This window comes from Oculina patagonica, chromosome 7, assembly GCF_052425735.1.
Source record: "Oculina patagonica isolate OP01 chromosome 7, crgOcupat, whole genome shotgun sequence".
Taxonomy (NCBI): domain Eukaryota; kingdom Metazoa; phylum Cnidaria; class Anthozoa; order Scleractinia; family Oculinidae; genus Oculina; species Oculina patagonica.
The window spans coordinates 9,730,030-9,754,051 of record NC_135764.1 but is presented as its reverse complement, the minus strand read 5'-3'; the positions used below and the strand labels follow the sequence as shown (position 1 = coordinate 9,754,051).

At 36.4% G+C, this 24,022-nt stretch overlaps 2 protein-coding genes across 2 annotated transcripts in view; both read right to left on the bottom strand.

The window, feature by feature from the left end:
* Window positions 1–859: 859 nt before the first annotated feature.
* LOC144660740 (uncharacterized) overlaps window positions 860–24,022 on the bottom strand; it is a 51,987-nt gene continuing 28,824 nt past the window's right edge. The window contains exons 2-4 of the mRNA XM_078521476.1: window positions 2,437–2,604; window positions 1,630–2,008; window positions 860–1,158 (exon numbers count right to left, since the gene is read on the bottom strand). Coding sequence (XP_078377602.1) covers window positions 1,645–2,008; window positions 2,437–2,585 — 513 coding nt within the window. The 5' untranslated portion in view covers window positions 2,586–2,604 and the 3' untranslated portion in view covers window positions 860–1,158; window positions 1,630–1,644. The remainder of the gene's footprint in view (window positions 1,159–1,629; window positions 2,009–2,436; window positions 2,605–24,022) is intronic.
* Window positions 16,019–18,090, bottom strand: LOC144660741 (uncharacterized). Its single transcript, XM_078521477.1, has 3 exons — window positions 17,829–18,090; window positions 17,055–17,404; window positions 16,019–16,316 (listed from the first exon to the last, which is right to left on the bottom strand). The coding sequence occupies exons 1-2, from the start codon at window positions 17,987–17,989 to the stop codon at window positions 17,065–17,067; spliced, it is 501 nt and encodes a 166-aa protein (XP_078377603.1). The 5' UTR covers window positions 17,990–18,090; the 3' UTR covers window positions 16,019–16,316; window positions 17,055–17,064.

Genomic DNA, 24,022 nt, shown 5'->3' with positions numbered 1-24,022 from the left:
AAACACACTTTTGCGATCGTTTGCGATCGTCTGCGATCGTGTGCGATCGATCGCAGACGATCGCAGAAAATAGAACCAAGTTCTATTCCCTGCGATCGTCTGCGATCGTGTGCGATCGCCTGCGATCGTCTGCGATCGTTGCGATCATATGGAAACACAATTGCGATCGACTGCGATCAATTGCGATCGAAATTTATCCCATAATATTGATAATCGATCCCATCATTCAACACTTCTGCGATCGTCTGCGATCTTTTGCGATCATATGGAAACAGTTCGCTCTTCGATCTTTGCGATCACACGGTTCAGTAAATTTCTGTGATTTTGCGATCGTCTGCGATCCACTGCGATCGTCTACGATCATATGGAAACCAGGCTTTAGAGCCATTCTCTACGATTGTCTGACCAAACAATTATATTAATATGACTTTCGAATTTCAATGTTATGAGTTACATTCTCTCAAACGAAATTTGGTTTTCTTCCGCTTAGGATTTTCATTATTGCCATAAAGCGCCTCGGGAATCAAGAGCTTTTTTAGTCACGGAAATGAATGCAACACATCATACAGTTGGCGGATCCAGACCCTGGGGGGTAATCCAGACCCTGGCATAAGGGGGTGAGGGTTGGGGGGGGGGGGGGGGATTGCGAAAATCATCTCCCTCGACAATTCGGGCCTAAGTTTAAAATAAGGTGGAGGCTCGGGAGGGGGGGGGAGGCTAGTCTCTCGCTTAGATCTGCCATTGTCATGTGCAGGGTGTATCCGGCTTAGGCCACGATTATTGAAATTATTTTCCAAGTGTGGATACGATTTTGTCAGCTGAATATGTTACCAAAAATCAAACATGGGCAAACTCTAACTTAACTGCAACACATTTGATTTATTGCTTATTCATTTGCACCTTACATTAGCTTTTACAACAGCGTTTACGTATATTAAATATGTACAGTTACAATAGAATCCACGGTCAAGGAAAAGTAAATTCTGTATGGAAGAGCTTGGTTTGAGGTAGGTAATTAGATTTCAGTTCGACTATGTACTAGACGATAAATTTAAGATTGAGTGGTACAATTGTATTTTAAACGACAGTTAGCATAGCACATGTAAATATGAAGTTCTCTGCCTTTGGATCGGATTTCCTTGAAGACGACAGGTACAGCTGTAGAAAAAACAACAAATCATACTTCATTCAGTGTTACTAAGAGAAAAAAGGAGGAGAAGTATTCTGAGATATTTTGCGAAGTAATTTGTTCTCTCGGCATTAAAAAGTGAAATATGCCATATTTTAATTTAAATTTCTAACGAAAACAAAGAGCCAAAACACCATGTAGAACCAAATGTGAGAAAAAAAATTGCACTTTAAGACATAATACAGAAGAACAAAAAACAGTAGCAGCATCAAATTACATACTTATAGTATGTAATGTGTGGTTAAACGTAATGCAACTGCCTTGACAACTGTCGATACCCGTCCTTTACCTTAATCGTTCATTGGCTATGATTGTATTTTTGAACGAAACCGAGCGATTCAAGAATTAAAGCCACAGACTTCTGACCTCTTTTTACGGGCTTTAACAATTGTCACGCAGCATGTGTGCTTTATTTTTATTTATTTTTTTATTTAACTTACCAAGGTTTTCATTTGTTAGCCGAAAATTCGACGAACGCGCCGAGCTGCTTTCCTGAAACGTCTAACTGCGCGTCGGACGGGACGAGTTATACGACGAGCTGTGCGACGAATCTTACGTCCCACACGTCTAACCTTACGAGCTACTTTGCGTCCAACACGTTTGATGCCACGCGCTATGCGTCTAAAGCGAATTTTCGGGTCTGAAGACTTTTCTACTGCGGTGCCCTCATCTTCATTGGTTTCGTCTTCATCATTGTCATCAGTGATTTCGTCTTCATCATCATCAGCGAATTCGTCTTCATCGAGATCGCTGTCTTCGTCGTTAAAGTCTTCTTCATCAAACTGTTCATCTTCGTCTTCCGTTTCAATGCCGTTGTCACTGAAATCATGGTATATATTGTGATATGATATACATCAAAAGTGAGCGTAAAAGGATTTCAACAACAAAACAAGTATGCTGTATAACTAAAAGTTAAAATGAGTTTTCCTCAACACAGATTAAAAATGTGCCAGTTTTGCTTTTACTGACATTTTTACTACAATCACAACATAGTTTTGCTGAGGCAGTACCAATTAAGTTGTTTTGCGATATCCAGAACCACGTGCAGGGCGTGAGAATTCTTCAATTAAAATAACATAGTGTGTTCTTTCTTATCGTTACTGCTGAATTTTATAAAGACTGTTCCAACCAGCAAAAGGAAACCTCGTATTCAGAAAATAGAACATGATTGTGGCCCCAATAAAGCATGCATAAAAGTTTTCTTTATAAACTCGACCAGTTCAAGACATTTGCTATTATCAACTTACCTTTTCCGATTCTCTGGTTCAAAGTCATCTTCAAAGTCAGCTGCAATGTCCTTCAGCTCATCGTTTTGCCCTTCGTTGTCGCTGAATGGAAGAGCAAAGCCCACAGATAGCACGAAGCCAACTACTGCCAAAAGGACAAGTGTCTTCATTGTTTGCAACTTGTTGCAACTGATGGATTATGCGAAAAAAGTTCTTCTTTTAAACATATCTTGTTGACTGATGTTGGAATAGGGTTTTCTTCCAAGCTTTAATATTTGTCGATATTTTAACATCGATTTACTTATCTAATGTAGGAGGGCAATATGCAATGTACAATATTTATCACAAATGGTGTCGTCAACTGCTGAATAAGTAGATAAACATGCAAAAAAATTACTTGACATTAAAAAGCTTCTTTGTTCATTTAATTTGCAAATATTATTTCCATTTCTGTTTGTTCTGTTAGTGAGTTTATACTAAAATACAGGTATCGCACAATCAAGTTATATTATCGGCTTGTGAAAAGCGGTGAGAGCCGGAAGACCTTCTTCAGTATGAAAATAAGGATGTCATCTCGTGCAGAATACTGTATTTATTTTAGGACTAGTTACCAAAAATAAGGTCACCCATTGGCAAGGGTATGATATTGTATATTTTGTCATATTATACGATGTTTTAATAACATAGAAGCGTAAGGTTGACGTTTTCCATTTCTATTACAAAGCACTTACCGGAAGTGTAGCAAGACAATATTATTTTTGTAATGAGGCAGCTAAAGATTGTAATGAAAATGATTTTAAGCCGTGTTAGCGTCAATGGACGGCACACAGTTCAGTAAACAATAAAAGCAACACGTTAAGGGCCTGCGCGGTTCATCAGTGTGGGAAATAACTCAAATATAAAACTGGAATTCAATATACATACTTAAGCCTTAAGTGAGCAAAAAAGTGGGCAACATAAGTCATACTTTACGTGCATCGTGATTGTTCACCTTATTATTGAATCAAAACGAATGGAAGTTCAGCACGACTTAATTAAAATTAGAATTTATTTCGAGTTCAACCCTCGTTTATGGCTCTGAGACAAGATAGTCGCATAATCTATGTTCAACAAGTTTTAAACAAAATTAAAGCTAGCTTTGATGACACAAAGACGCCTAGATGATGTTGTGGTTAGCAAATGTATACAGGACCTATCCTCTAGTGTAGATTTTAATATACAATACGAACTGGCACGAAAAAAATTCCCTCCAGTTTATTCCTTTATTTCTTTACTGTCTTACAATCAACTGTAAAAAAAAAAAAAAAAAACTTAAAACAGGAATAATAACAGAGTATTGCAGAATGAAAGATACAGACATTTAACGACTTTCAGTCCTAGTTTATCTTTCTAGTTTGTTGACTGTCTTTCGTGATATTATATTTATTTATATTTTCACGTATATTACTAACCTCTTATCTTTCCCCCGCATTCGAAAGAGACCAGCTCAGTGAGATTTGCCGACAGAATAATTATTTAAACTCTTGCGTGAGAACATTCCATTTTATTGAGCAGTTCTTCGAGCTTTCGTTGTAAATATGCATGTACATTTTGTTTCTATTTTTGTTGTAGTACAGGATCGTGAATTACTCCTCTGCAAATTAAAAGAGCACAAGTACTGACAAGGGGCGATATTTTTAATTATTTATCCCCTCTGTATCTCAATTTCAAATAAGAGCTCATTTCGGGCTCCACAACAATGCAAGTGTACTGTATCTGCACATTCTTACGATTTCAAGCACGACGACATGCAAATAACAAATTAGAAACCACATGCCAATAAAAATAAATCCTTTAAAACAAACAATAGAGTCATTGGGCAAATAATTTTAAATAGGTTTTCCGCAAAGTCATGAAGCCGTTTACGTGATAGGCTAATCTACACGGGACGATTTTTCAGCTCGTTTAGTTAGTCTGGTTTCAGCTGAAGTACGCACACATCATTTCTTTTTGCGTCAATTCCTTTACTAGTTGCGTTTTCGTTAAAAAACATGGATCCTACAAGAGAAAGTATTGCAGCGGACAGATTCTTTTTCCAAATCGATTGGAGTTACGCACGCATTGGATCGCCATTTACGCGTGTTCATTTGCTTCCCGAATGTTGTGACCGACAAGTCGTATGATTACACGCAACTGGGCTTGGGTAGATTTCGCTGGCAGAATTTTCAAGTTAAACAAGCCATTTCCCGCCGTTTGCAGCAACAAAATAATAGGATTCGATCGGAAAACAGCAGAAACCAGTAATCAAGATTGTCACAGTAATTGCCTGGCAGAATACGCCAATTTGGCGTATAATCAATAACTACACCGTACAACTTCCTATTTCATGAAACTTTTCCAGCAACTTTGTTTACCTCACGTTTTACTCTTAGATTGAATGGCGCAAAAAACTGGGATGCACCTGCCTTTATTTTATAGTAGACGACTGGCGAAATCTTAGAGGCGCTTAAAAGTTTTTTTTTTTATTATGAGAACATAACGCCCTTTTTCCACGGCGCATGCTTGCAGATACCGCGAAAGTAACTTGAGTAGGATCATGTCATGGCCAATTTGTTTTAATATTTGATAAAATAATTAGAGTTACCAATCTGACACAGATGATCAGGCAATGACGCAGATCTTTGACGGCGATTTACCACGTACCCAGATAAACACCCACATGCCACTGTAAAGCTAGTGATCAATACGAGAACAACGATAGGATGTAAAAAACTTAAGATTCTAAAAAAGGAGCTTTTCCGTGAAAATATTGGAGTGAGTCTGATTTTAGCATTTCAAGTACAGTTCGAGGAAGAGGAGACAAAATCACAAGATCACCAGACTAAGATCGCAAACGCATCCTAAGTGAAGTCCTTTTGATGTTGCCATACAAGTTGTAAATGTAACTTCAGGCAAAAATGACATCAAATCTCACAGATGGGAATCCTTTCTTTTTTACTTTCGTGAGCCAGGCCACCAGATTTAGACTGACTTACTAAGAATTTTCTCAAGAACGTGAAGTTGCTCGATTGTTTAAATACCGTTCTATTAAGGTTGCTGGGACACGAAAGACATATAATTCTGTCGAATTATTTCCTTTAAAATAGATAATCTCCTAATATTTATCTTATTGCTTCGCGCATTTTATTGTTGTGTTGTTTTTCTTATAAAAATAGATCTCATTAGAAAAGGAGTTTAAATATTTATATAATAAATATTGATAAGTCATTCTGGTCACAAGAGAACATGACTCTGTGTATGCTAATTCAATAACAAATCGCTCCTACAAAGGTTAACATGCACAATACTATGTTTTAATATCCTTTGCGACCACTATGCTTCGTCCAAATATTTTAAGAACAGAACGTGTGTCATTCAGCTACACTTGTTGCTCCAGGTTTTGTTTGAATTTGAATAATTTAAATTATGGTTAGAATGCTATAATATTGTGCACTGAACGGCGTGATGTGCAGTTTGGAAAATGAGATGAATTGTTGATCGAATATTGATATTAGGCTAAATGGACATTTCCTTAGTGGACACATTATTTCGGGGTAGAAAGATTTTCCCCTTCAGTTTGTGTTAGAAAGCCCTTATTATATATATAACAGATCGGGGAGAGCAATCGAGAAAGGTACTGAGAGTCTGTGTACAGTCACTGGTTAAGTTCCCGCGGGCTACCATGAACAGATATTACCGAAATGTACACATTTTAAGCAACACATTTCAAAGGTTTGCATGACATTCCATAACCGTATTGTATTCGTGCTTGTATTCTTGCCAATGAATTAACATTTTATCACAAAATAACTACCAACGACTATTTTGTTTTTATTTTTTTTTGTGACAAAAATGAAGTAACCCTTGCTGCTTGTAAATCTTGTGCAGTTCCCTATTGATAAGAAAATGTTTTGCTAGAATGTTCTTTATATAATACTGCTACTTTCAAGAGTATTTATATTTAAGCCTCGACGCAGTGTGCAAACTGTTTCTGTGTTTTCAAACCAAACAATCTTCATAATTTTCAAAATGAAAATAATGCGCACTTATAAGTGATGTATACACTGTCCAACGAAATTCACTTTTGTTCCGCTTAGTCTGTTTACCACTGTCATAAAGCGCCTAGTTAAACTACAGCCATTTTTGATACAACTTGTCACCAACAATGAAACAAAAATGTGGGATGCGGGATTTTCGTGAAAAAAGGAGCGGGGATGCGGGATCAGGACCCTCCACTTCCAGACCGTCACCCTGTTGTCAGAGGAATGATCGCGACACGCCATGTGCAGTGTGCTGGTCATGATTATTGAATTATATCCCAAGGGTGAGAAACTTCTTGGCAGCTGCAACTGCTGCTCAATAGGTTACCAAAATTCAGCCAATGGCGGAGAGCAACAAACAAAGCAAACTCCATCTTATGCAACATCTGTGATTTATTTTAATTGAGTTTTAATACAGGCTTAGTGTTTATTCAATAACGCACTTTACACCAATTTTACAACGAGTATTATGTATAAAAACAGTAGAATTCACTTTCAAGTAAAAAATGAAACTTTAAATGAGATTTCTCGGTTCAGGGTAGCGAGTAATGTGTAATTCAGTATGCAAGGGAATTATATTTCGGTTCGGCGATATACTAGATAATACAGTTCAAGATTGGTTTATCCTATTGCATTCGAGAAAGGTACTGGGAGTCTGTGTACAGTAATTCTTTGCCTTGCCTATTTGTAGGCATCATTGTCTACCTTTCTGTCCCTTTTCTAAGAAAACTTTGTTTTGTAAACAGTCAACCAAGTTTTAAAGCACATGCTTTGTTATGCACTTGTAAATAGACGCAAGAGCCGGACGAGCCTCTACGATAATTATGCCCAAATTAAATTTGTTGCGTGTTGTTTATATTGCAGCTCGTGTTGAAAATTGTTATTTTTGGGACATGTAACTTAAAATAAGGTCACCATATTAGCCCTAGATTCAAGGGCATGATTTTCTTTTCTCAGGTATTATCATGTGGAGGCGTAAAACAAAAACACTCGGTATCTAAAGTTGCTAAGTGAGGCAACATAACACAAAACAATTACATAACACAATTACCTCCTATGCAACCCACCAAAAAATAATGAATTCTGATAATTATTATTTAAATACTCAACTTACGAATAATCTTCTATCGAATGAAAGTAATGTTACACATACATAATTTCTTTTTTCATTCCTACATTACATGATTATATCATTGTTATAAGTTTCGCCTTAGTTTAGTTGTACGCTTTTGCAATACGGCATTTACTTATAGTCATGTAAATAAAGCTTGTTATTGTATTGTATTGTAAGGTATTAACATACTTTTTACAATGATTTAGGTCAATATTGTGGTCAAAAGAACTATTTACTTTCCTCGTTATATTGTTATAACGTCGAATTAGCAACTCTCCAGTAAGTTCCTCATGGACGACGACACATACAAATTAAAACACAATGTATTTAAATCGTTGAACCGCTTGGTTTTTCACTTCGGAAAAAAATCAAATATAAAACTGCAGTTCCGTACACATATTGAAATTAAAACCATTAATAAGCAAATTACCGTTGTCGATATTGGGGCTAGGAATTAACTTACGACATATTTTGTGCCGTACGGTATAGGTTAACGCATGGAAGTTAAGGGAAGCTTAAATTCATTACGAGTTCGGCCCTCGTCTGTGGCTCTGAGACAAGTCACGTAATCCGTGTTAACAAAAAAAAGTTGAAAAGAGTAAACTGATACTTGATAACGCTACGAGGCCTCGATGATATTGTGGTCATCAATATGTATATAACTACAAAGGCTTATCTTTTAGCGTAGAGTTTATAAAGTTGATGCGTAAAACGACAAAATTTGTCTGAGTTTATACCTTTGATTATCATTTAACTTTCTTACAACTAACTATTAAAAACTAAAAACGCTTACAAGACAAGTTCTGTAGAAAGAAATAAAGATAAACATATAACTACTCACAGTCACAGTTTACTTTTTTAGTTTTGTTGACTTGATATTATTTATTGATATCGTCACCTATATATATATATACTCCTCCTTTACCTTTCCCCTGTTAACTAAGGAGACCGGCTCAGTGAGATTTGCCGACGGATTTATTATTTATAACTCTTGCGTGAGAACATTTCAGCTCTCCTAACTTTTGTGGTACGATATTTATTTGTCTATTTTTGTTGTTTAATGGGTTGGGAATTACTTCTCTGCTAATTAAAAAGACCGTGTATTGGCAGATGGGGCGACATTTTAATCATTTTATCACATCCATGTCCGAAGTGACTCCACAATATTCCCTGCTCGCAAATACACGTTAATTATGATTTCCGCACAACAACGTCAAATGAAAATTAAATAAATGAAAAAAAAAAAAAAAAAAAACCATCATGCTATAAACTAGTTTACAAAAGATGAAAGAAAATATTTTAAAACAAGCAAGGGAACCGGTGGACAAATGATCTGAATAAGTTTACGAGAAAGTCATCGGGCGGTACAGGCCATCCGATTACTAGCCACGAGCAATCGGAAAGGGAATCGGTGGATTGCTTTTATCCTTTAATAAAATCAGACCCAACAAGCGCAAATCTGTGCAGCTTTCACGGATCTTTGCGAATCGGCCGACGTTTCGGGTACGTCGCGCGCGCATCAGATCGCCATCCACTCCCGCCGATCTGATTTCATATTTATCGTGGCCAAAAAATCTTCGTCTGTAAGTAAGCCTTCTTTGTCGCATGATTACATACTTTTAGACGTGGATAAAGTCTACCGGAAGAATTAATCAATTGACATACACTTTACAGCTTTCTATTCCAAGTGACTTTTTACCTCGCATTTCGATTTCAGAAATGCCCACAAAATACAGAATATCTTGTTATTGTCATTTTTCGTTCTATGATATAACTGTATGACAAATTGTTGACGACCTTAATAACTAAACCAAGCGCAACTTATGCGATGCAAAGTGTTTGTATAACCTCAGGGTTCTTTTGGTACCGCCAGATGGAAATGCCACTCTGGGCAATGATGAAAACAACCCACCGCAAAACTAGCGATCAATAAATAAGGGAACAACGATAGGATTTTAATCCTGGGATGGTATAAGTATTCATGTTTGTAGTGTGTGTGGGTAAAGCATTTATGCATTTTTACTGATAGTATTTGCTTTTACACTGCAAGGATCATTTCATACATTTCATCCTAAATCCGCAGTTCATATGTCTTTCATATATTCATTACACCTTTTACTCCATTTGCGGGATATTACAACCTACGATTGACCTGCTCCCAAGGTATCAAGTCTTCATAGCTAAGTTGGTAGAGCATCGCACTAGTATCTCAGAGGTCATGAGTTCAAGTCCCCTTGTAGCTTTGATTTTTTTCTTTTTTTTTTTTTTTCAGGCCAAAAAAAAATACAATTGCTTAAATTACTTTCACACTACAAGGATCATTTCATTCATTTCATTTCCATTTTAATTTTAAGCTTATAATTGTTATGGTTTTATACACACGCATTTCGCTCGGATGCGGAGGGCAACCTTTTACCGCGTCATCACATTAATAAATTGATTGATCGATTGATTTATTGAACACATGTTCAGGCAAAACCTTTTTTCAACTTCTGTGACTCAACAGGTAAGGGTTGACTTTTTGCTACGGAATTTCTCAAGAAATTGAATAAGCTCAATTGATTAAAGGACATTCAATGACATTATCCCAAGATTTAAGGATTTAATTCAAATGAATAGCAAAAAAGGATGATTATAATGAGGGTGATTGCATTTGGATTGATAGTTACGCTCTTTGTACACGAAAAGACGTACGCATTTCGCTTTAGAAAAAAAAAATTGCCAATATTTATCTTGTTTCGGGCAGTTAGTTCTTGTGTTGTTTTGCTAGATCTTCTAAAAATAGGTCTTTTAAAAATCGGTCTTTCAATATTGATAGTGTTACAAAAAACTATTGATCATTCTGATCACAAAAGGACACGATTTCGCGTATGTTTCAATAACAAATTGCTTATACAGAGATCTTAATACGATGTTTTGATATCATTTTTGAACACCAAGCATCGTCTAAACATTTTAAACTTCGATCATTCAGCTGCACTTAAATTGTTGTTGCTTTATATGCTGTTCGAAGTCAAACATTATGACATAAGTTATGAATGCTGTTGTATTGTGCACGCAACTAAGTGACGTGCTAGTTGTTAAGTGAGGCAGATAAAAAAAAAATTCCTTAGTTGAAGTAAAATTGTATTATTTAGGGTCGCTGGGTCGTCCTTTTTGGGTGTTGGAAAGCCCTTAACAGATCGGGGAGTCCAACTGACCAAAGGGTTAAGAGTCACAAGATTAACTTCATGACCCGCGTGCTTCCATGTACAGACATTGGTTGTGCGCGGCAGCACATTTGAAAGCTTTGGAGAACAGACCATAACCGCGCAGTAATCCTGCTTGTATTCGTGCTGATTAACTAACATTCATACATTTTTTTCAAAACCAAGGATCTTTCTAATCATTGACATAAAAATAAATAAATCGAAAATTAATAACTTTATTTAAGTGTCAATGTATTTAGCACTGTCGTGCTAATTGTGGACACTGTAAATAAATTAACATAAAAATGGCAAAAAAGAGATACCTATGTTTAATGTTGGTCCATACCATGATCTGTGCAATTCGCTATTGAAAAAAGGGGGTGTCAGGAACTTGACATCACCATGGCAACGGAATTTTGACAGGCATGTTTTCCCAAACTTGTATTTTTGCGTGTTTCTGTTAATAAAAATCATCTTAAATGGAATTATTTTTACATTTTTTACGGGTTTAAAGCACATTTTTGTTCATTTTGAGTACTTTGCAGTGCTTTTGGGTGGTTTTCTGGCATTTTGGAAAAATGTTGAAATACAAGATGGCGGATCCAAGATGGCGGCTGTTTTGACATCATGATGTAATTGTCACGTCATGTGACGTCACCATCCCACGTGACGTATACCAAACGAAAGAGTTTTGGACGTACAATACATCCTATAAGTTTCATGGTGATTGCTTAAACATTCTAGAAGTTACATAGGGGGGGGGGGGGCTTCCGAAGCCCCCCCCCGGTCTTATTGACAAGGGTATGATATTGTATATTTTGTAATGTACATGTCTTATTGTATTTAATGTTGTACATAGCTTTATCTCAATCAATCTATTTTTAAAGTTTATACCATTGTTATATTTCCGTTATTGTTATATTTTTGTGAGGGCCACAAGTTTATCAGTTTGATTACTGTCAGGTGTCACCCTCGTTAAATAAAGTCCTACTTACTTACTTACTTACTTACTTACTTACTTACTTACTTACTTACTTACTTACTTACTTACTTACTTACTTACTTACTTACTTACTTACTTACTTACTTACTTACTTACTTACTTCTTACTTACTTACTTACTTACTTACTTACTTACTTACTTACTTACTTACATGTACGACGTTATTAACACATGGAAGCGTAAGTTGTCGTTTAGCATTTCTTTTATACAACACTTAATGTAGGTGATGTAGCTAAGTGGGGCAGGTAGATATTACTCTTGTAATGAGGCAGCTCGATATTGTGTTAAAAATAACTATTTTATTTCCTTGTTATATTCAGGGGTGGATCCAGACTAGTTCAAGTGATTTGCACGACTGGAAAAAAAATGTACGCAGTGGGTGGGAGTGGGTGGTATATTGATCTTTTCACGAATCACTCAAAACCCTCTCCAATTGGCCAGAAACACGCGCATTGTCTTTTGAATCACTCAATCTCGGTTTTGATTGGCTATCCAGGCCGCGAACTACTGTGCAAACTAGTGACAATCGTATATAAAGGGAAGCCTCTCCCCGAAAGTCCTTCGTTTGTTCGTATTCTGATTAGCACAGAGTTCAAAACTTGCTGCGGAGGAAGAGGGAATTTCAATTTACAAACACGTTTAAATACTTACTCGAGGCGATCCAGTTTGCCGTAAGGAGGACTGCTCTGTGAACGATATCGGCTTGGTTTTCAAAGAAACGAGAACATATTCTAACCAAGACAAGTTCAGGTTAATAGAGAATCTTTAGAAGCCAGGTGTGTTGTTTGAGTTCCCAGTGTCAGTGGAAAGTTTGAATTCTAAGCGCCGTTTTGTGTGCGGTTGGCTAGCAAGATTTCCCTGGCTAGCATACTCTAAATATCTTGATGGTGCATTATGTTTACCGTATGTATCTTTTGAGGTCCATTGCGGGCGAAATACGAATAAACTTCTCAGACAAATTGTAGAAGTATTATATCCACAGTCTGACATTTTCGAAGCCCGCCAGCGGGAAATGTTAGTTGCATAATTTAGCAGTGATTCTGTGTGATTGCAATGGCGAATTTTCTCTTTGGCCCGGAGCAACTATAATTTTACCAGCCCCGTTCTTCATGTGGCTTCCTCCAGTATCGACTTTAGAATATATGTTTTTGGAAACTAAACTAGCACTTTGCGATTGGTATTTGAACTACTGATTTATTCTCCTACGCGTGTCGTCAGACTGTTGCGGACTTCTTCAGGGAGTTTTACAAATGAGAATTTATTTATACATAGTGTAAACCGTACAAATCATTTTACGGGTTATTTTAATGGATTTACGTATAGGAAACAAGTTAAATATTTACACAAGACTTTGGAGTTGTAGCATATGCGTGACATATAGCTGTTGTGACATATGCGTGACATATTTTATATTTTTGGGGACTTCAGATTTAGTACTAAATTGAGTTCCATTTTTTTTTTTGGGCTGTAAAGGGTTAAGAGATTTGAGTGATTTTTTGTACAGAATCATGCTTTCTGTGCGGGTGCTATTAATGTGTCTGTATGGCTTAAAGTACTCTCAGAAATAAACAGCAAAATTGTAATCTGATGACACTAAATTTCAAATTTTCTTGAGGAAGCAAGAGAACATTCCATTTTATTGAGCAGCTCTTCAAGGTTTTGTTGTAAATATGTTTGCATTTTTTTGTTTCTATTTTCGTTGTAGTACAGGTTCGTGAAATAACTCCTATGCAAATTTAAAGAGCCCACATATTGACAAAAGGGGCGATATTTTAATTTTTTTATCCCGTCTGTATCTCAGTTTCAATTACAACAATGCACTAACGCGAATGTACTCTATCCGCATATTCTTGAGTTTTCAAGCACAACGACATCAAAATCAGTTATTTTGCACGTTGCGTTTTGCTTCATAAAATGGTACTGGCACGAGAAAGCATTGTAGCAGACAGAGATTATTCCGAATCGATTGGAGTCGCGCGCATCGGATCGCCATTAACGCTTGTTGATTCGCTCCCTGATTTATCGTGGCCGAGAAGTCGCGTGGTTACAAACTATAACGCTTGGCTAATTTTGCCGGTAGAATTTTCAATATAACGGGCCATTTTCGGTCTTTTGCAGCAGCAAAATAAGGCACTTTTGAATAGAATGTGAGTGGAATAAGCCAAGATTACCACAGTAATACTTCGGCAGGTAGAATACGCCATTTTAGGTGTATTATTTACAACTACACTTTACATCTTTCAGCGACTTTCAATCTCAGAGTAAATGGTGCAAAAAAGTAGCATGTGCCTGCTTTTTTTCTAGACGACTGGCGATTAGGGACACTCAAAAGTATTTTGTTTTGTTTTTTGTTTTTATTTTTTTAGGGAAACAAATCGCCCTCTTTCCGCGTGGTGTGCCTATATATGCCTCGAAATAAACTTGAGTGAGATAATCTTATGAGCTACTGAACTGTCACAGATGATCAAGCTATGACGCAGGTCTATGACGCAGATCCACCACGTACTTAAAAACACTTACATGCCACTGAAAAACTTGCAATTAATACGAGAACAACGATGAATAGAAATACGTCCTAAAAAGGGGCTTTTCTCTGAAAATATTGAAGTGAGTCTGATTTAAGCATTCAAAGTTCAGTTCGAGGAAGAGAGAGTGAGGAAACAAAAGCACGAGATCACTAGACTAAGATCACAAGCGCTTAAGTAATTCCCTTTTGGTGTTGCAGATGGAAATGTGACATCGACACTTGCACAGGGACTTGACATCGGCATCTTGCACAGGAAAATCCTTCTTTTTTTTACTTTTATGACTCACCAGATTTTGACTGACTTACTAAGAAATTTCTCAAGAATTTGAAGTTGCTCGATTGTTAAAATACCGTTCTTGGTAGGATGCTGGGACACGTAAGACATACGATGCTGTCGAAGCATTTCTCTTTAAAATAGATTTTGCCTAATATTTATTTTATTGATTTGGTCAGTTTATTGTTGTGCTGTTTTTTTTTTTTTTATTTATAAAAATACATCTCATTAGAAAAGGAGTTTGAATATTTATATAAAAAAATATTGATCAGTCATTCTGATCAGAAAAGAAAATGACTTTGCGTATGCTAATTCAATAACAAATCGCTCCTACAAAGGTTAAAATGCACAATTATATGTTTTAATATCCTTTGCGACAACTATGCCTCGTCCAAACATTTTAAGAACAAAACTCCTGTCATTCAGCTACACTTGAGCTGTTGTTTCTGTTTCTGTTTGAATTTGAATAATATGAAATATTGATAGAATGCTATAATATTGTGCATGAAACTGCGTGATGTGAAGTTTGGAAAATGAGATGATTTGTTGATCAAATATTGATATTAGGCTAAATGGAAATTTTCTTAGTGGACACGTTACATAGGGATCGAACGATTTTCCCCTTCAGTTGATGTTGGAAAGCCCTTATTATATAACAGATCGGGGAGAGCAATCGAGAAAGGTACTGAGAGTCTGTGTACAGTCACTGGTTAAGTTTCCGCGTGCTACCATGAACAAACATTTCTGAATTGTGCACATTTCAAGCAACTTATTTGAAAGCTTTGCATGACATTCCATAAACGTATTGTATCCGTGCTTGTATTCTTGCCAATGAATAAAAATTTTTATCACAAAACACTACAACGACTAGGTTTTTTAGTGACAAAAAAGAAGTAACTCTTGCTGCTTGTTTATATTGTGCAGTTCTCTATCGATAAGGAGATGTTTTTGATAGAATATTCTTACTGCTACATTCAGGAGTATGTATATTTAAGCCTCGACGCAGTGTGCAAACTGTTTCAGTGTTTTCAAACTAAACAATCTTCATAATTTTCAAATTGATGGTAATGCGCACTTAAATATAAGCGATGTATACCCTGTCAAACGAAATTCACTTTTGTTCCGCTTAGTCTGTTTACCACTGTCATGAAGCGCCTTGTTAAACTACAGCCATTTTTGATACAACTTGTCACTAAAAATGAAACAAAAATGCGGGATGCCGGATTTTCGTTTAAAAAAGAAGAAGCAAGAATGCGGGATCAGGACCACCCACTTCCAGACCTTGTTGTCAAAGGAATGATCGCGACACACCATGTGCAGTGTGCAGGTCATGATTATTGAATTATATTCCAAGGGTGAGAAACTTTTTGGCAGAGGCAACTGTGCTCAATAGGTTACCAAAATTCAGCCAATGGCGGCGAGCAAAAAGCAAATCAAAATCCAACTTATGCAATATCTGTGATTTATTTTAATTGGGTTTTAATACAGGCTTAGTGTTTATTCAATAACGCACCTTACATAAATTTTACAGCAAGTATTATGTATAGTAACAGTATAATTCACTTTCAAGTACAAATGAAACTTTAATTGGGAGAACTCGGTGCAGGGTAGCCTGTAATGCGTAACTGTATACAAAGCACTATATTTCGGTTCGACGATATACTGGATAATACAGTTCAAGATTGGTTTATCCTATTGCAATTCTCTGCTTTGGGATCGGATCTCATTGAAGACAACCTGTAGAACAGTAGAGTAAAAATGTATTAAACAATTAAAAATAAGTAATCGTAATACGACATTTAGGGTTACAAGGGGGAAAAAGGACGAGCAGCATCCACAAATATTTTCAGGAGGACAAAACGAAGCTAATCCACAGAAAAACTGTTCTTCATGCACTTTCCAGCTGGCTGAGAAAAAAATTCAACCCATCTGGCTGGCCGTGTATTTTGTAATAAGCAGTTTTCTTGCCTTCTAATTAAAGTATAACCATGTAAAATTTCATAAAAATCTAATGACTGGTTCGTTAGAAATCGTGCGTTTTCTCGGCCAGCTAAGAAGTGCATGAAGAAAAGCTTTTCCGTGGAACAGCTCCGTTTTGTCCTCCTGTATTTTGCGAAGTCATTAGTTATTTTCCTCTCTCAGAATTGAGAGAAGAAATGTGCCAACCTTTCATTCGAATTTCTAACGAAAACAGAGGTCCATAACACAATTTGAGAACCAAATATAAGACCAAATTGACAGCTCAAGACATAACACAGAAAAAAACAACAGTAGCACTAAAGGTAGTGACTTGAAAACAGTCATTCGAATTTGTCGGATTGAAATAGTGGTTTCTTTTAGCATTCATTGGCCACAACTCAAACGTTTTGAACGAAACTGAGTGATTCAAGAGAAACACTTTGAACGTAAAGCTTTTCGAGTGTTTTACTACTGCCACGCAGCTCGTGAGCTTTATACTAATTAGTTGTAACCTACCATTTCATGTTTAGCCTCTATATCGACGGACGCGTCGAATTTTGCGTCCGACACGTCTAACAATGCGACGAGCTGTGCGACCAATCTTACGTCCCACACGTCTAGCACCACGGACTACCTTGCGTCCAACACGTCTGATAGCACGGCCTATGCGTCTAAAGCGAATCGGGTCTGAAGACTTTTCTACTGCGGTTCCATCATCTTCCTCAGTTTCGTCTTCATCATTGTCATCAGTGATTTCGTCTTCTTCGTCTTCAGGGAATTCGTCTTCATCTTGATCGTTGTCATCATCGTCAAAGTCTTCTTCATCAAACTCTTCATCTTCGTCTTCCGTGTCCACGCCGTTGTCACTGCAATAATGGTATAGATTGTAATACGCATCATTAGTGAGCGTGAAAAGGTTATCAACAACTACATTAGTGTGTTGTATAATTGTAATGCGAGGCTTGCGGAAAGGAAATCAATGAAATCAATGTGCCAGCTCTGCTTTTAGGGACATGTTCACTGAAAGAACAAGATAGGACTTGCCAGTACTAGTTTCGTTGTTTGAGTGAGTGCATTATTTTCTATCTTTGCTGCTAGATCTTAAAATAGTAATAATAAAAAGATAGCGACAAGTATAAAAAAGAGTGGTTATTGGGCGGTTAAAACTGTTTTAAGTAGTTTATGGAAAACCTTAATTGTCTCCAGCGTATGGAAAACGGTGATTGTCCCCGATAAAGCCTAAAACTACGTTTGCTTATCCGATGGGTTCCTTAACTGTTAGCATCATACCCATAACTTTGTGGGTTCTCTGGTTCAAAGTCATCATCAAAGTCAGCTGCAATGTCCTTCAACTGATCGTTTTGAGCTTCAGCCTCATCGTCACTGAATGGAAGGGCAAAGCCCACAGATAGCACGAAGCCAACTACTGCTAATAAAAGAAGTGTCTTCATTGTAAGCTACTCGTCGCAACTGATGAAGTGTACGAAAAAGTTCCTCTTTTAAACTTTTCTTGTTGAATGATATTGGAAAATCGTTTTCTTCAAGTGTCAATAGTTTTTGATATTTTAACATCGGTCTACGTACGTAATATATATATATAAGCGCAATATGTAATGTATTTATAGTTGTCACGAATGATGACATCAATTGCGTCATGGGTGGACGAGCATAAACAAATTTACCTAAAAATGTGCTTGATGAATACTATTGAGAAATGGCCATTTAAATGGTGAAGTTAGTTATCTATTGAAATCAGGTACAAAATTTACTTTTAGTAGGCCTCATTTTCTACCTTTCTGCCCCTTTTCAAAGAAAAGTTTGTTTTGTGAACAATCAACCAAGTTTTAAAGCACATGCTTTGTTATGAGCTAAACGTATATCATTTTCTTGTAAATAGACGTAAGAGCCGGAAGAGCCTCTACAATAATTATGCCAAATTTGACTTTGTTTTTGCGTGTTGTTTATATTGCAGCTCGAGTAGAAAATTTTTATTTTTTGGACATTTTTCTTAAAATAAAGTCATCATATTAGCCCTAGATTCAAGGGCATGATATTCTTTTGTCATATACAAAGCTATTATCATGTGGAGGCGTAAAAAAACACTCGGTATTTAATGTTGCTAAGTGAAGCAAGGTATTAACATACTTTCTAAAATGATGTAGGACAATATTGTGGTCAAAAGAACTAAGTTCCTAATGGACGCCAACACATGTAAATTAAAACGAAATATATTTAACTCGTTGGACCGCGTGGTTTTTCACTTCGAAAAAAAAAATCAAATATAAAACTGCAGTTCAATATACATATTAAAATTAAAACCATCAAAAAGCAATTTCCGTTGTCGTTATTGGGGCTTGAAATTAGCTTACGACATATTTTTTGCCGTACGGTATTGATTAACGCATGGAAGTTAAGGAAAGCTTAAATTCAGTACGAGTTCGGCCCTCGTCTGTGGCTCTGAGACAAGTCACGTAATCCGTGTTAACAAAAAAGAGTTGAAAAGAGTAAAATGATACTTGATAACACTACAAGGCCTCGATGATATTGTGTCATTGTGGTCAAAGGCTTATCTTCTAGCGTAGAGTTTATAAAGTTGATGCGTAAAACGACAAAATTTGTCTGAGTTTATAGCGGAGCTCATAAGCGTAGCACCATAACCATGAAAGAAGGAACACTATCGAAATGAGTTTTCATGGTCAACATGGATAGCGGCATGGTTCGCGGGCGCGTACGTACGGCGTCCGTACGGAGTCGCGCAACATGGCGGCCATAGTGAAGCAAGAAGGCCGTATAAAGGCGGCCGTATAAAGGCGGCCTTTAAAATTTAAAGAGGTTTGAAAAGAAAAACAAGAAGCAATGAAACAAAAATGTGGCTGAAAATTACGTGTAGAAAGTAATCGATCGCCAAAAAAGTGGACATTAAGAGCCATAATCGATCGATGACTTTCGTGTCTATCTGTAAAGCCTGCATCGTACATGAAGGAGCATTCGAAAGCTAAATCGGGCTGATAGAATAAACAAACCATTTAATTGCTACGGGCTAAAAAAAAAAAAAAAAAGGAAAAAAAGAAAAAAAAAAAAAAAAAAACTTGACCTCTGGGTTTTGAACTCACGACCTCCGGATCCGCAGACTGGCACCTTACCGATTGAGCTAATCCGACAGACTCTGTAGTGCACGTTGAATATATCCAATATCAATGTAATAGATATTGTGGAGTCTACTAAACTGCTGCGAAACTATAACAGGATCGCGAAACTATTTTCTTTTGCTAGAAAGCAGATAATTTACTGTACTCTAAAGTAATTTTTCGTGCCATGAGTAATGATTTTGCCCCGCTTTAAGATTATTATTTTTGTTACTGCTGACATTCAGTATAACCGTGAGCTATTTAAATTTGTGTCGCACCTATAAACCGCCATAAACATTAGTACTTTGGCCGCTTATTCACTAGAATGAAAACATTGTAAGCTCCAGTGAAAATTAAATAAATGGGGAGCTCCGCTTTTAGGCTTGCCTAAATCTATATATTACCTTTGATTATCAATTAACTTTCTTACAACTAACTATTGAAAACTAAAAACGCTTACAAGACAAGTTCTGTAGAAAGAAATAAAGATAAACATATAACTACTCACAGTCACAGTTTACTTTTTTAGTTTGTTGACTTGATATTATTTATTGATATCGTCGCCTATATTACTCCTCCTTTACCTTTCCCCTGTTAACTAAGGAGACCGGCTCAGTGAGATTTGCCGACGGATTTATTATTTATAACTCTTTGGTGAGAACATTTCAGCTCTCCTAAATGTTGTTGTACAATATTTATTTGTCTATTTTTGTTGTTTAATGGGTTGGGAATTACTTCTCTGCTAATTTGAAAGACCGTGTATTGGCAAATGGGGCGACATTTTAATCATTTTATCACATCCATGTCCGAAGTGACTCCACAATATTCCCTGCACGCAAATACACGTTAATTATGATTTCACGCACAACAATATCAAATTAAAATTAAATAAATGAAAAAAAAAAAAAAAAACCATCCTGCTATAAACTAGTTTACCAAAGATGAAAGAAAATATTTTAAAACAAGCAAGGGAACCGGTGGACAAATAATTTTGAATAAGTTTACGAGAAAGTCACCGGGCGGTACAGGCAATCCGATTACTAGCCACGAGCAATCGGAAAGGGAATCGGTGGATTGCTTTTATCCTTTAATAAAATCAGACCCAACACGCGCAAATCTGTGCAGCTTTCACGGATCTTTGCGAATCGGCCGACGTTTCGGGTACGTCGCGCGCGCATCAGATCGCCATCCACTCCCGCCGATTTGATTTCATATTTATCGTGGCCAAAAAATCTTCGTCTGTAAGTAAGCCTTATTTTTAGACGTGGATAAAGTCTACCAGAAGAATTAATCAATTAACATACACTTTACTGCTTTCTATTCCAAGTGACTTTTTACCTCGCATTTCGATTTCAGAAATGCCCACTAAATACAGAATATCTTGTTATTGTCATTTTTCTTTCTATGATAAAACTGTATGACAAATTGTTGACGACCTTAATAACTAAACCAAGCGCAACTTATATGATGCAAAGTGTGTGTATAACCTCAGGGTTCTTTTGGTACCGCCAGATGGAAATGCCACTCTGGGCAATGATGAAAACAACCCACCGCAAAACTAGCGATCAATAAATAAGGAAACAACGATAGGATTTTAATCCTGGGATGGTATAATTATTCATGTTTGTAGTGTGTGTGGGTAAAGCATTTATGTATTTTTACAGATAGTATTTGCTTTTACACTGCAAGGATCATTTCATACATTTCATCCTAAATCCGCAGCTCATATGTCTTTCATATATTCATTACACCTTTTACTCCATTTGCGGGATATTACAATCTACGATTGACCTGCTCCCAAGGTATCAAGTCTTCATAGCTAAGTTGGTAGAGCATCGCACTGGTATCTCAGAGGTCATGATTTCAAGTCCCCTTGTAGCCTTGATTTTTTTCTTTTTTTTTTATCAGGCAAAAAAAAATACAATTGCTTAAATTGCTTTCACACTACAAGGATCATTTCATTCATTTCATTTCCATTTTAATTTTAAGCTTATAATTATTATGGTTTGATACACACGCATTTCGCTCGGATGTGGAGGGCAACCTTTTCCCGCGTCATCGCATTGATAAATTGATTAATCGATTGATTTATTGAACACATGTTCAGGCAAAACCTTTTTTCAACTTGTGACTCAACAGGTAAGGGTTGACTCTTTGCTACGGAATTTCTCAAGAAATTGAATAAGCTCAATTGATTAAAGGACATTAAATGACATTATCCCAAGTTTTAAGGATTTAATTCAAATGAATAGTAAAAAAGGATGATTATAATGAGGGTGATTGAATTTGGATTGATAGTTACGCTCTTTGTACACGAAAAGACGTACGCATTTCGCTTTAGAAAAAATATATATTTTTGCCAATATTTATCTTGTTTCGGGCAGTTAGTTCTTGTGTTGTTTTGCTAGATCTTCTAAAAATAGGTCTTTTAAAAATCGGTCTTTCAATATTGATAGTGTTACACAAAACTATTGATCATTCTGATCACAAAAGGACACGATTTCGCGTATGTTTTAATAACAAATTGCTTATACAGAGATCTTAATACGATGTTTTGATATCATTTTTGAACACCAAGCATCGTCTAAACATTTTAAACTTCGGTCATTCAGCTGCACTTAAATTGTTGTTGCTTTATATGCTGTTCGAAGTCAAACATTATGACATAAGTTATGAATGCTGTTGTATTGTGCACGCAACTAAGTGACGTGCTAGTTGTAAAATGAGGCAGATAAAAAAATCCTTAGTTGAAGTAAAAATGTATTATTTAGGGGTCAGTAGGTCGTCTTTTTTGGTTGTTGGAAAGCCCTTAACAGATCGGGGAGTCCAACTGACCAAAGGGTTAAGAGTCACAAGATTAATTAACTTCATGACCCGCGTGCTTCCACGTACAGACATTGGTTGTGCGCGGCAGCACATTTGAAAGCTTTGGAGAACAGACCATAACCGCGCAGTAATCCTGCTTGTATTCGTGCTGATTAACTATCATTCATACATTTTTGTCAATGCCAAGAATCTTTCTAATTATTGGCATAAAAATAAATAAATCGAAAATTAATAACTTTATTGAAGTGTCAATGTATTTAGCACTGTCGTGCAAATTGTGGACACTGTAAATAAATTAACATAAAAAAAATGGCAAAAAGAGATACCTATGTTTAATGTTGGTCCATACCATGATCTGTGCAATTCGCTATTGAATAAAGGTGATATTTGTGCTTGTTCTTACTTATACATTCAAAAGCAAATAAGTATAAATTACTGCAACGCGGTGCGTAAATTGTTGTTTTTTTTTTTTTCTTATCGGTTTTGGAACTATATATGCTAATGTGCCATAATATGCGGTAAAGTCCAATACATCTGGCGTGGTTGGTGCTAAATGGGGACTCTGCAATAATGTTGAAAAAGTAAATAGGAAACTAAAAATTATAAATTTCAATTCCTTCTGAATATATAATAAACATTTAATGTTTTTTTTTTTTCAAATGAAGAAAAGAATAGGTGTGCCTTCCCGTTCATCTTTAACAAAATCTACTCCTTCAATGCTTTATCGGTTAGTGAGAAAATATCGCGTTCTAAAAAAAAACATATATTGCCACAGTTTTAATATCATTTACATTTTACAAATATTTCTGACGATAGCAAGTGCATTAAATATTTTGCTGTTTCCTGGATTTTAGAGGTAAATATACCAATATACGTGAGATGGGGAATATCTAAACTTTCAAGGTGGAAGGAACATAAATTCATTCTCAATATCATCGTATCAGCTTATCGCGCATTTAAGGCAAATAATTCAAAGCACGTCAGGGGTGGAATATCTGAAATATTAAAGGTGGGGGGACATAAATTCCATCTAATATCATCCGGTAAGATAAGTTTAAAAGGATCAGCTTATAGCGCATTTTACCAGTTGCAAGAAGTTCTCAAGAACGAGGACGCTTCTCTTGCTAGCCTTGGTTAGCCTTGTGCTAAATGTGGGTCTTGCAGTTCAATTCAGCGACGATGATCCGGAAGCACGGTAGTCTGATAGTAAATGTGGTTTTACTTACTATGTTTGTCTACACGATATGAGTTGTTTTGGCTAAATCAAAGAAAGACGAAAAAACAGACGAAAAAAATAAAGCTCCTTTAATTTGATGACACGTGTTCGTTGAGTGTTGTTCATTTACCCCGAAGCAAACAAATATACTGCTGGCTGACTCAGTTCCATTTAAGTGACGAGCACCATAATTTTGCTTTATTTTGAGATCCGAGATCCTGTTACTGCGTGCGAACATAGAGCAAAATTAAGTGGCAAAAGAAATTTTGCTCCAGTTGAAGGGTACTAGTTGTTTATCAAAATAGAACGTTCGC